At 39.7% G+C, this 13,488-nt stretch overlaps 1 protein-coding gene across 1 annotated transcript in view; it reads right to left on the reverse strand.

Moving 5' to 3' along the window:
* Positions 1 to 12,995, reverse strand: part of TPK1 (thiamin pyrophosphokinase 1) — a 208,728-nt gene extending 195,733 nt beyond the window's left edge. The window contains exons 1-2 of the mRNA XM_010581823.1: positions 12,959 to 12,995; positions 12,557 to 12,626 (exon numbers count right to left, since the gene is read on the reverse strand). Of these exons, the coding sequence (XP_010580125.1) occupies positions 12,557 to 12,626; positions 12,959 to 12,995 (107 nt within the window). The remainder of the gene's footprint in view (positions 1 to 12,556; positions 12,627 to 12,958) is intronic.
* Between the last annotated feature and the right edge of the window lie 493 nt (positions 12,996 to 13,488).

The raw sequence follows: 13,488 nt of genomic DNA on the forward strand, positions 1-13,488 counted from the left end.
AACATGCGATGACCGTAAACCCCATCCCTGTCCCCCTTGTGCCGCTGGGGGGGCTTGGTGGAGAAATCCGGGAGTGAAGTTGTGCCCGGGAAGAAGGGAGGGGTGGAGGGAAGGTGTTCTGAGATTTCGTTTTATTTCTCATTTACCTTACTCTGGCTGATTTGTAATAAAAAGTGAGCTAATTTTCCCTAAGCTGAGTCTGTTTTGCCCGTGATGGTAATTAGTGAATGATCTCTCCTGTCCTTATCTCGACCCGCAAGCTTTTTGTTATATTTTTCTCTCCCCTGTCCAGCTGAGGATGAGGGAGTGATAGAACGGCTTTGGTGGGCACCTGGCGTCCAGCCAGGGTCAACCCATCACATGGTGGTATTCTGAAATTGTCATCTAGCCCTTCATCTACTGCTCTCTTCTCTCATCTCTCTAAAGTTCACTCTTTAGGCGTATCTTTGCAGTGCTAATCTGCTCTTGAGGTGCTTATACGTACGCAAGTGCTTACAAAAAGATAAGTGAGATCAAAAATATTTGTAAGTAAAAGCATTGCCTACGGCATACAGAACAAGCTCGCTCTGGTATCAGAAACCATCCTACTACCTTAGCGTGTGTTTCAGCCCAAACACTCTCAATTTCTTAGGTGGGTTAATGAGCCAGAGCTGAATGAAGTGCTGATACTGGTCCAGAGTTCTGCAGAGACATCAAAACCAGTCTGCAGACAGACTCTAGACTTGCTCATACGGAACATCCCACACAGCTAGAGAAGCATCATAAGACAACACCAGTGGACCTTCATGCACCTCCATTTATTTTAAGACACACTGTAACCTTGGATCCAATCTACCTTATCAGTTTCACATCCTGCCACATGATCAGACATCATTCTGCTCAATTATTTGGGATCGGTAGGCAAGATACTTCCTATACAGCTTATGCCATTTCCAACTGCCTTTTGACTATCTTTTAACATCATTGCCCCCTGTATTTTCACTTGTTATCCAAAAAGGTCTTTCTTCCCTTGCTCAAAACTCAGAACTCTCTTCATTTCTCTATAATTGACATTCACTATGGTTTTCAAGTAGATTGTCTAAAACTTAAAAAAAAAAAAAGTCTGTGTGCAAGACAGAGATAGCAAATTATATTTTTTTTTGTTTTAAAATACAACTAAATCAAAGCATTAGAAGACTTTTTCTCCCCCATTTTGCAAAAATAAAGCCCAGACTGGGTACCTAAATAAGGCAGGTAGTGTGTTGCTTGCAGAGGAGTATGCACACCCAGGACTGTGATTTTTATATGAACTATAAGCTGAAGGAGAAGATTTAAGTTTCTCTGAATATAAATGTATCCAAGAGCAGCTTTGGAGGTACCACTGTACACCTTATCCACATCCTTGAGCGAATTATTTCTGGTAGCAGATCAAAACTGGGTCTACGATGTCTCAGGGCTCTAATTTTTTACTGAGGATTAATCCTCGTGTCTTCAATTATGGAATTTGTAGAGCTGCCTGGCAACCTTACCTAGTCCAACTGATTAATCAATGCTCAACCCTTTATGTGGATGCCTTTGCAACTGGTTCTGCAGTTTTTGCCTCATGGCTTGTCCTCATCAGAAGAGGCACAGAGTACTCATCACTTGGCCCTAAATAGTTAATTTATTAACTATTCTCATTTATCAACTGTAATAAGTAGCCTCGATCATAGCTTGAGAACACAGTTCCTTGTTCTTGATAGCATTTTCTGTGAAAACAACTGTGGCAGAAAACATTTTAAAATGAAAAGCTGAAAGAGTCCATTTGTAAAACAGAAACACTCTTGGAATAGAATTAGATTTAAAAACAAATCTTAGCAGAAGAACTAGGAAAAACAGTTTAAAGATAAATGGATTTATCTGTTAAAGTTTTTCATCTCATTATATTCTATAATGCATAAAGTCCCCCATTCGCAAGCTACTGGCTTCAGTAACACTAAATTTAAACAGTTTTGAAGTATACAATCATCTGTTCTCAAAATAAAGGTGCCCATTTGAATGCAAATTGTTAAAAAGTCAGAACTTTTGGCTTTCACATACTTATAAAAAGAGAGTAGAGTCTACTGAAGAAAGAGAATAGGACAGAAAATCAAGAAATAAACATCCAGAATATGTTTACGCTCCAACAATCACTAATAAGTTTACTGAAAGAGCATTTTAGAGACAGCAAAAACTAATCTGAATAATTTATCTATGGGTGTTATTTGTGTTCAGTCCCATTATGTAACATTCTGTAATTTGAAGTCACCTAGAAGGGACTATAACTGCTCTTTCCAGGAATTTTCTAGACTATGAAAAAAAATAGCTGAAACAGTGAACAGGTGCTACAGCACTAGTAATCCTTCCCTAAATCTCTGAAGGGCAACAGTGCAGATCAGTCAACTTCAAGGTCACTTATTAACAAACATTCATTTTAAGGCATTGATAGCACATGTACTTCTGTGCTTCCAGACTGAATGCTGATCTTGGCATTCTTCTCAGTCTTAACAGAGCTTCTTTCAAATCTAAGATCGCTCTTTCCATGTTCAATATAAAGTTCATATTTTAGATTTTAAATTACAAGTACTATGGCAGTAAAGATCCAGCCTGATTTGAGGCTTTTAAGAACTTTCTAGTTTCGCTTTGTTTCAAACACAGGAAAACTCCTACTCCCCAGCCCGCCCCAAACACTTGTAAAAAGTATTGCTCCATAAAAGCAAGCATTGCCTGCCTAATCCTTCATTTCTATCGATATTCAGAGATCCAGAAGAAACACAGGCATACATTTCTCCCTAACGCTACACAGAGCCAGCTTTTCCTGGATCCTGAGAATTACTCCTTAGGCACAAAGAACCGAAACACTATAAAGTGCAGAGTGCTCTTAGGCCAGCTTAGGACTCTTTTCCAAGCTGCTTTTTCCAGCGGTGACTCAATGCACAGATATTTTATCACTACAAAGTCCTAACTTCTAGCATCGGGGTGGCCATAAATGATTTTTACCATGTCATAAAGCCAGAAATCACCCAGATGGTGATGACATTCCTCTACTTACAGTACACTAGGGGCACAGATACAGCTATTTGAAGAAGAAGCTGAAGCAATACAACCCCTCTGATTGAGAGACCTGGGATTAACTGGAAATGTCCCTATATTCTCCTTTCCTTAGCCACTTTTTTTCCTGTTTTTTTCCAGAATTACTGTTCTGGACAAATCATTACCCTTTATTTTCCTGGTTGGCCATTATAACTTGGCTTATGGTGCTCTTACTGAGATAGCACAGTTTTATGGGCAGAGCACTTCACCGGCAGCCAGGAGACCTGGTTTCTAAGTTGAACTGTCCATGTTTTTGTATTTGCTCATCACTCCATCTCCCCAGGCTTTTGTCCTGGTCCTTCACATCAACTCATTAACAAGATTAGGATCATTCCAGAAAAGCAGAGTCTCACACTTAGGTCTGTTGACGTAGCTAAAACAACAGGGTCCTAATGCTGTCTTTGAATGTCTTGTGGTATCCAAAAAAAAAAGAAAAAAAAAAGAAAATGGATTTATGCCAAAATGTGCAGATAACTTAAGTGCTAATGGAGCTAAAGTCTGCCTCCACCTAGGACCCTCTATGCCTTATTAAATTCCTTACTAAGTACTGATTTAAGGAGGAATTATACCTCGTCCCTTTACAGGCTTAGCTTTTAATAAAGAAGTAACAGAAAGTCTGATACACCACGTGAACAAGGACACCATTTTAGCCCTTCTTAAGGGCTACTGCCTGCATTTTAAGGGTGACTGACTATGAATCAGAGATGACTTGATAATTCACTGGATGACTTTGAACAAACTGGTAACAAAACAAAGGTCTGGATTCCCAAGTCTCTGTTTTAATCAGTAGACAATACTCTCACACTTACTCTAGATGAAACCTGTACATCTACCTCTGCTACTTGTGAGTTCAATTCATTCATTTGGGAATCATATTCAGAAGTTCTACCTAACTGTGCTTTTTTTTCTTTAAACTCTTTTCCTGTAAAGAAAGCATGGTCCTGTACTAAGTAACTTACTTTCTGTGTCTCCTGAAATAAAAGAAACAAGGCACGCACGCATTTGTGCACACACGTGTACATCAGGGATGAAAAGCTAGCCATTTCATAGCTTCTGTAAGAGTATGATGAGACTAAGCCTTCTTTCTAATAGAGGTCTAACATTCAGGAGTCACAGCAATGGGCAACACTGTTAACCTCCCATCATTATTAGTTATAAATATTATTATTATTATTCTACAGTTTCCATCTTGACTAGCAAAAGCAACAGAAATTCAACATAAAGAGTAACTTAATCCCAACTAAATTCTGCTAATATTTATAAGCCGATGTGCTTTTTTTCTTTTTTTTTCTTTAAATCAGATGATAATCTGCTGTTTGATTTTCAGGTTGAAGGGATGGTGGAAAAGCCCTTATCTGTTTTCTGTTTTGGTTTACAGAATAAAGTAGTAACTACAATTAGAAGCACTTCCAAGTAAACCTCGCTGTAAAACAGCTTTTACAGCTGGTTGCTGGTGTCTCCCTCAAAACATATCTCTACTTCATGTGGTCTGCAAAACACAGTACTTCTGCCCCTCCTAAAATTCTCAAGTGAATCTGAGCCATGGCTATGTAACTCCCAGATTTTTCCTTTATAGCATCTGATGACTAACTGAATAGAAATAAAGCACTACAGTGACTTAGTCAATAACTCCAGAAGAATACATACTCCTGGTCTGGCTTTGTACTGCTTTTTAATATCAAGAGGAACCCAGCAGTAAAAAAAGCACCAATGATTTTCACCTCTCATCATTTCTGTGAGCATTTGATTCAGAGACCCAATAAGCATGATATGCCTAGTACTTTCAGGAAACACCTCCCAATACAGGAAGCTAATCTTGATTTAAATTGAGAACTGAATCTATGAGTATCTATTGATATTCAGCTCTGGATATCTCAACTCTTCATTGTTTCTGAAACAAACTTTGCATTATATTTACAATGCACAGCTACTGGAGTAAAGATGTATTTGAAAATGTAATCAAATGAAAGTAATTAAATTGAAGATATCAATGAAAAAAAGCCAAAAACTAGACGATCTTAATGTATCTTGAGAATTTCTCATCTGCACTACCTGAAACAAACACATTATGTAACTCCAAATGGATTCATCTTTCCAAACACTGAGATAAGTTGCTTTGTTTTTTTGAAATTTGCTGGTGCCTGGCTATTTTCTAAAGTAAGCTAGGAATTAAAAATGGATCCCAAGTCAGGTATTTCCTAAAGGATCAGACCGTGGATCAGGATGGGTTTCCTGAACACTCCGGCAGAAGTTAGTAGGATAAACTCAAGATCCTAATTTTGATCTTTAAACACTGCTACAGTTTTTAGGTCAGGCAAAAATGTCTGATGTAAAAGATTTCCTTAAGCCATTTGACAAATAAAGCACTGCCTCATCTTTCAACTTGCCTGGCTTTCAGACTGTAATCCCTCAATTCAAAGAACTCTTCATCACCAGCAGCAACGAGAAAGCCATTTCAAATAGCTTTGACCTCACAGTTTCAGAGGCCGTTTTTTTTTTTTTTAGCTTTACTGAAACATATCCTTATATCAACATTAGTAAAGCAAAAACTTCACATGTATAGCTATCTCACATCCTCCCCAAAACAAATGAACAGATTTTAAAGACAAGACAAGACCCTTGTACTCTTCTAGTATAACTCTGTACTCAGAAAATCTCATTCAATGTTTTCTACATCACTGCCCTAAATTTTGCCTGAATCTAAGATAGCTTAAAAACAATATCCAGTTTAATCTGAAGAGTTCAAGCAAAGAATTCCACTCAACCCTACATTAAGCTACATCAATGGCTAATTACCTTCATAAGTACCCCATTTCTAATCCAATATGGAACACAGTGAAGTATATATGAATTTCTCACTCTATAATCCTATTAGGGACCCACTTTTCCACGAGTAGAAGGTTATTCAGGAAACAAGACGAAAGATCTCATTCTGCATAGGGGTATTACTAGCTGTTTCTTTTTTGATGATGTTGACAATGGAGACAGTGGTTTCTAAGATTAGGCAAATTCAGTGTAAGTTATAAATAGCAAATTGAACTAGCCAACAAAAGGAAGACAGGACGGCTGATGAATAGGTACTATTAACCCTCACTAATTCCCAAAATGCACACACGAAGGCATCAAAATATACCAACAATTACACTATGAGTTATCTTTCCACCTTTCACACAAGCAAATATGAGATTAATTTCCCTCATGGAAGTTACACTAGCTTAGTCTTCCTATTCAAAGGTTAAGCCTATTGCTTCCTTTTCAAAGTTTTGAGGCAAAATAAAGCCATGGAGAATGCATGCAGCTTGGGGAAAACCACGATGTGTTAGAGATCTGTGTGCAGTTGCAGAGCTACAATCTTGTTGGGATCACAGAAACATGGATGGAGTGTTGCAATGAGGGGAATGCAGACTTGTTAGTAAGGACAGGATTGGGACATGAGAAGGAGGAGTTGCCCTTTATGTGTGAGAGCAGCTGGAGTGCATGGAGCTCTGCCTGGGGATGGATGAAGTTAGGCAAGCCGAAGCCCAAACGGAATTGAATCTGGCCAGCGATGTCAAAGACAACACGAAGGGCTTCTATAAGTACCTAGGCTACAAAAGGAAGACCAGGAAAAATGTTGGCTCATTGCTTAACAAGACAGGGGACCTGGTTACACAGACCATGGAAAGGCCTGAGGTACTGAACACCTTCTTTGCCTCAGTCTTTACTAGAACGATCAGCCTTCAGGAATCCCAGGCACCAGAGACCAGGGGGAAGACTGGACCAAGGAAGATGTACTTTTGGTGGAAAAGGATCAGGTCAGGGAATACTTAAGCAAAATGGACATATGTAAGTCCATGCACCCAGATGGGATGCACACATGAGCACTGAAGGAGCTGGCTGATGCCATTACAAGGCCACCCTTGATAATCTTTGATCAATCATGGTGACTGGCAGAAGTGCCCGAAGACTGGAGGAAAGCAAATGTCATTCCTGTCCTCAAGAAAGGCAAGAAGGAAGACTCAGAGAACTACAGACTGCTCAGCCTCATCTCAATCCCTGGGAAGGTGATGGAGCACCTAGTCCTGGAAACCATTTCCAGGCACATGAAGGACAAGAAACTCCTCAGGAGTAGTCAGCATTAAAAAGTTTGTGATATGACTAAATTTATTCATTGATACTTACAAGTACAAAACTCAGTAAGTGTAAGCTGTAAAAGCTGTACAACGAAGACTTCTTTTTCCACTTTAGCTTTTCAGCACAAAGCCTAGGACATAGAAGAGTTTGTTAAATCCAGGTTAAGAAGTAACATCACCTTGTACAACCAATACCCTTGATTCATTCTGACTAAATGGCTTATTTAAATCCGGGGGGGGGGGACGGACGGGACGACGGGACGCAGGGAGGGGTGTCACTGAAAGACAAACTTTATGTAGCAATCTGTATTCCTGAACGTAAGTTGCTTCTAAAAAGATTTTTTAAAGTCCATGTTTGAAATTTAGCAGCTACATCAACCAGAAATATTTACAAAATTTGTTCCGAATGTTCAAACACACATGTAGAGCTCCCTGGAGCTGCTTCCCTGCATGCCCAGTTCAGAGAAGAATTATATAGTAGCAACTGCATTTTCATGCATCACATAAGTTCACCTCATCTATGTTTATATGTAGAAAATGCTACATCAAAATACACAATCATTTTTCAGTTTCACTGCTACTCTTATACTTTATGCAGCTGACAGAAAGAAACTAGAAGGGTAGTGAAAGTGATGTTCTTAGCGATTGTAGGCAACCCACCTCATGTCATACTGTAAGTCCGATACACTGAAATACTAACCAGAACCCCAGAAAGCCAGTATTTTTTATGATAGGATTATCCTTTCTCTTATAGAGCTCACCGCTCCCCTCTTTAACCTGACGCTCTTAATGTTGCAAAACCCGAGTACACGATGGATTTGATATCTCTCTAGAAAATAGCATCTGAGACCTAAGTACTAATGATTGTTTTTACAGGTGCCAATACGATGATAGTTTTCAATGCATCTTCACCTTCATATACCCCAAAGCCAGTGACACATAGGTTAATCGATGCCTTAAGATTTAATCAGAAAGTGTTGAGAAAGAAGTTGCTGTAGTGTGATACAGATAAGCAACAACCTAACTCTGAGGTGGATAACAGCGCTTCATAGTGACTCAAGGAAATACACAACAGGATAGGCAAGGCAGACAGAATAAGGCAGAGCAAAAAAACCATAAAGATCAGTAACTCACCTTTAGCTCTGATTAATTGCAAGTGTTTAGCAATCAAGAACAGTTTAGCAGTAGCATTTCTGGGCTGTAGGGCCAGAGAGAGAAAAGCAACAGCGCACAGGAGTCCGTCCCTTCTTCCCTGCTGCCTTTCCTCTGTCCCCAACACTGACAGCTCCCAAGGATGGGCCTCTCCAAGGAAAAGTTATCCTGCCCTTTTGGTTACTCTTCCTACCCCTCCTGCTCTAGAAGGCAATTTGTTTTAATATATCATTGGAAAAACCAGCATGATTTCTCCTCATTAGTAGTTACAAATATGAAGGTTTTCTTGGATGGGTTGGTTGGTTGGTTTGTTTGTTTTTAAACAAGAATAATTGCAATTCAGATTTGTTGAGCTAGTTTTTACAGAAACCTACGGGAAAACCAACCAAACATCATAAAAATGACACCACAAACACAGATGAAGACATATAACATCTTACGCATGTTAATCCCATGACCTGAAGTCACATTGCTGAGTCAGCCTGCGCAGCGCTATAGAGAGGAAAGTGAGAGCTTCCTTTGCTTGATGGGAATAGGTGAACCACTCAAGCACAGAAACAAGTCAAGACACCAATGAAGAAAACAGGAAACCGATGGAGGCAGGAGATGGGGGGGCCTTGAATCTGGTCTTGCTGCTTTTCATTCAACAGCATAAGCCGAGCATAACATGAGAAGCAAGTTACAGAATCGTTCAGCACTGGGTAAATCTCCTGTAGAGCATCTTGCCTAGCTTCAGCCACAGCACTTTGAGATAGTTATGACTAACTGAAGAGAGGCCAAGAAGAGCAATAAGAAAAGATGACCAATAAAGAAAGACCAAACAAACTCGGCATATTTTAGCCTAAAGCAGAGAAAGCTGGATGGGGCGGGGGGGGGGCTCCCACGTGAAGATTTTTAAGAACCAGCTAAATAGGTATACATCGGGAATGGAACACATAGGTTTGTCTTCACCTTCAAGCTGAGGGAAAGAAGGATGGATCTCTTGAGGTCATTTCTAGCCCTGTATTTTTCTAGGATTTGGAAGTGGACCCTTCAAAATAGCAACAACTACTTCACTTATCTCCAAAGGAAGACACCGCTGTAACAGTCCCATATGTCAAGCTCTCCTTTTCCCAGGATGTTGCATTTATTCCCATTCTAAAAGATTCTTCACACACTTTGGTGTCACTGAGAATCAAGCCCAAAATATCAATCAAGTTATTTATTTGTATCTCTTGGATATAATAATCTCTCTAGAATTAAAGGACTATAGTTTTTAGGTTTTGATACAACACAATTAGATATCAGGGCTTTGAATAAAATAGGGTTTTAAACAGAAGGTTAAGACAGCATTAAAGAAATTATTAGTATGTCAGTAGAGTCTGAGCAGACAGCTCTTTAATAACACTGGACAGGGAATTTAAGGGAAAATACTTCAGAGAAGTAAATGGATATTCCTTCCAGCAGAATGACTTCTTTAAAGACAAAAATAAAAATCATGCAGGTCTTTTTTTTTGTTTCAAAAGAATCACTTTGAAGGTAAAATATACCTACCCAAAGCAATTAAGATGAGAAGAAGAAAGACAGAGGCAAAGAATACTCCAAGGGCCAAGTATGTAAGACTAAAAGAGCTATTCAGTCAAGGTATAATCATCCATTTTCCCCTGAATTATATTTATTTAACACGAATATAAAGGTGTGTAGAAGAGATGAATGGGTTACAGGAGAAGGTAAAATGAAAGCTCTAACATGTTGTTCTTTGGAAAGCATCACCATTATCAAAGAGAACTGCTTGATGCAAGTCAAACAAATTTCTGTTTGAATTCAGGATTAAGTTGTTGTGGAATGATTGCTGGAGGTGACTTATCGATATGATACCCCTCCCGCACTTTAAGGGAAGGTGAACCTCCAGGGTGGAATACAGTGGACATGTAAAGAATTGGTTCCGTGGTAGTTCCCTAAGCAACATAACCTGCAACTTTAGATGTTGGCAACACCAGGGGAACTTGGTATGCTGACTCTGAAAAGTAACACGGAGGGTGGAGCGGAGTGGAGATGCTGCAGCCAGGCTCTGTGATTGCAGGGATAGGGAACTGGGACGATAGGAACGAGAACAGTTGGTCCCTGCATTGAATCCACTGAAGCAAGGAGGTAAAATAATGGGGGTTCTGTCGACCTAATGCCCTACTTCTGATTTATATCACATGTGCCCACTTCTGGGGTATTGGCATGCAACACCATGTCCTTTGGGTGAACTTTGCTCATTATAATATCATTATAATACCAAAACCCACCTCTAAGGTACAACCACTCCCCCATGGAGCATGCACTCTGAATTTTTTCTAGCATGTACCTTTAAAATCAAAGCGAGAGAACTTTACACGAATCAAAGTAAAGGTATGTATGACTAGAGTCACTCGAGCTCCACCTGAAAGGAAAAATAGTACAAAAAGACCTCAAAAGAGGAAGATTGTTAGAGAAGATACCATCATAGACAAGTCGGGAGGACATTGCTGACTTCTGGGATCAGCCAAGAGGCTGAACTTCTCTTTCCCTGCCGTAGGGACGCCTATTGGGTGAGACTTGAATACTTGGCTGTACTGAGTGCTTCCCCGGGAAACTTAGAATCCTTTAGAGCTCTTTTCTTTCATAATTTTATATGCTTGTAGTTGACTCTATTGTTATTTGCACGTGCTTTGCAGACAGTGTATTTATCATCGGCAATCCAAAAGAACTTGTACCGTTGCTTTAATAAACTGCGCTGCTCATTAACCTAGCCGTGATAGTTCATTAACGCAACCAAACTCCCTAAGTCTGGCAATTCTCGTGCATTGAACACGGCTAAGCCAAGAGTGCAGTGTGCTATAAGTGCATCCATCATTGTGCAACTGGACTTATAGTGCTGAATTGGACATCACTCAGAAGCTAAACCTAGCCGCCCCCAGGCCCTCTGACATCTGAGGATAAGCTGGAATGCAAGGGGGTTTATTTTCTGCCAAATTCCTTTACCCTTGCGTGGCTCTGTGAGCAACTACTAGGAGAAAATAAATAAAAGATTACAGAAGGAATACTCCTACAACAGTTAGCAGTGCTTGACAGATTCCAGTCTTGGTTTTAGCAGTTGTAGATCTCGGACATCAAACTTCTCACAGGTGACAAAGGAAGAAATTTTAAATTAACTTTTACTTTAAGATTACAGTTTTCCTCTCCAACTCTGGTCTTTACTCTATAGGACAGGAGGAAACCAAGCTTCCCCAGGCTTCCGTCATACACTTGCCATGAGATGAAACACAAAATATGTGTCAGATTTTGCTGTATGAACAAAATTGTTCATAAGTTTGTAGGTTCTACCAAATACCTGTCTCATTCCTTTGCCCCAAGAGTCAGCTTTATTCATTTATTTGCTTTTATTAAACTATTTATTTACGAATTCTTGCTCAAAACAACTGAAAATCCTAAAGACAAACAAAAAGGATGCTTAGTAACCTCAGATTACACAGTGTTCCATGGTTCCACTACAAAAATGAGAAAGCACTTGAATGCAGTATTTCACATCACAACCCCAGCTAAACACTGCTGGGGCAGAAACCTGGGATATTTTACAATTTTAAGTGCCATTACAGAAAACAAGAAAATATTTGTCTTTCAGTCGTATCTCCTCACCTAGCATATACATTTATAGATAACCTCTGTATTTGCCTTTTGTCAGGTATGATGCCCTGATGCTAATTTAGAAGTAATTCAAAAAGAAAAGTAGACTTCCAATTTTATTACCCATCTTACTTCACAAAGCAAACCGATTTCGTCTAAGGCCTCACAAGAATGAAGAGGACATACTGTGTTTCAGCTCCTGGTGAGAGGCATCAGATGTTCCTCTAGTCAACCCTTGCTAGGGGCACAGCAAGTTTTTCGGAGGCTGCATCAAAGGCCTAGCTCTGATGGATGCATAAAATAAGACAGACTGAGAGCAGAGCTTTCAAGGGGAAAAAAGACCAGTGGGCTTAAGGAAAAAAGGTATTTCAGGCTACCTGTGTGTTTTTAAAAATTGTAGCTGAGAATATAAGATAATGTGGAGAAAATATTATACTACCTGCCACAGCTCATTAAAGTACCATGCCCAGAGCAGGCAGCTACTTCAGGAACTGAACAGATCCTGCTCCTCCGTATTTTACTTCCATTGAGAAAAGATGACTTCTATGACTTCAAGTTTATTGTTAACATACCTGTCCCTGCTTCCCTCTGTGATGTGATAGAGACGATTGGCACCTCCATCGGCACAAGCTCTCAGTGCAGCTGCAAGTGAAGAAACAGAACATCAGTGTATTGGCATTATAAACAAAAAACCACAACCAGTTACTCCATTACTGACATTTCTGTGTAAACTCAATTGTTCATTGCAGCGTAGGGAATAAACTTGAGATCTCATACAGCTTTTAGCTCCCCATACATCACTACTTCCCTTGTTTCTCTAAATAGACATTTGAGCTGGTTTTATCAGACTAGTGCCAATCTTCACCTTGTTTCTGTCCATCCTAACTTCCTGCCTAGTCAGCTTAAACTACATGGGAGGCAAGTATTCAAAACCTGAAAAGGGCCCATCCTCCATGTATGGGCCATGTACTTGCCTGAACAAGTGGGAACTTGCACCTTAAACCTAACCATCTTCTCAGCCAGGCAAAAAGTTCACAATGGTGGCTCTATAATGACCTGCATAAAAACTGGGGGGGGGGGGGGAAGGTTTGGGATGACAATATCTGTTTTCTCTTTTTTTCCCCTCCTATGACACAAAAATGATAACTCTACTACAGTTCCTATACTGTTTCACAGACTGAATCATCTGCTATAAAGCAGGGCTGTTAGGTCTTGGCTTTAAAACTTGAACTACCCTGACACAAAAGGAACAAAACCACAATAACTTTCAGTGCTTCCACGTAACTTGGGGACTGCAAAGGGCACGTGCCACTAATTCCAGTTGATTTTAAACAAGCACAGACATGCTGTCCTCTTGTGATCCCTTTGTTTATATAGACTTAAATCAGAGAAAAGAGAAAAGTCTAACACCAGTATTACAAAATCAGACATAAATTGGCATAGTTTATTCATAAATGATGATTAATAGGGATGCTTAACTAATACATGGTTCTTCAATGAGATT

The sequence above is a fragment of the Haliaeetus leucocephalus genome, unplaced genomic scaffold (assembly GCF_000737465.1).
Source record: "Haliaeetus leucocephalus isolate CR32 unplaced genomic scaffold, Haliaeetus_leucocephalus-4.0 Scaffold808, whole genome shotgun sequence".
Taxonomy (NCBI): domain Eukaryota; kingdom Metazoa; phylum Chordata; class Aves; order Accipitriformes; family Accipitridae; genus Haliaeetus; species Haliaeetus leucocephalus.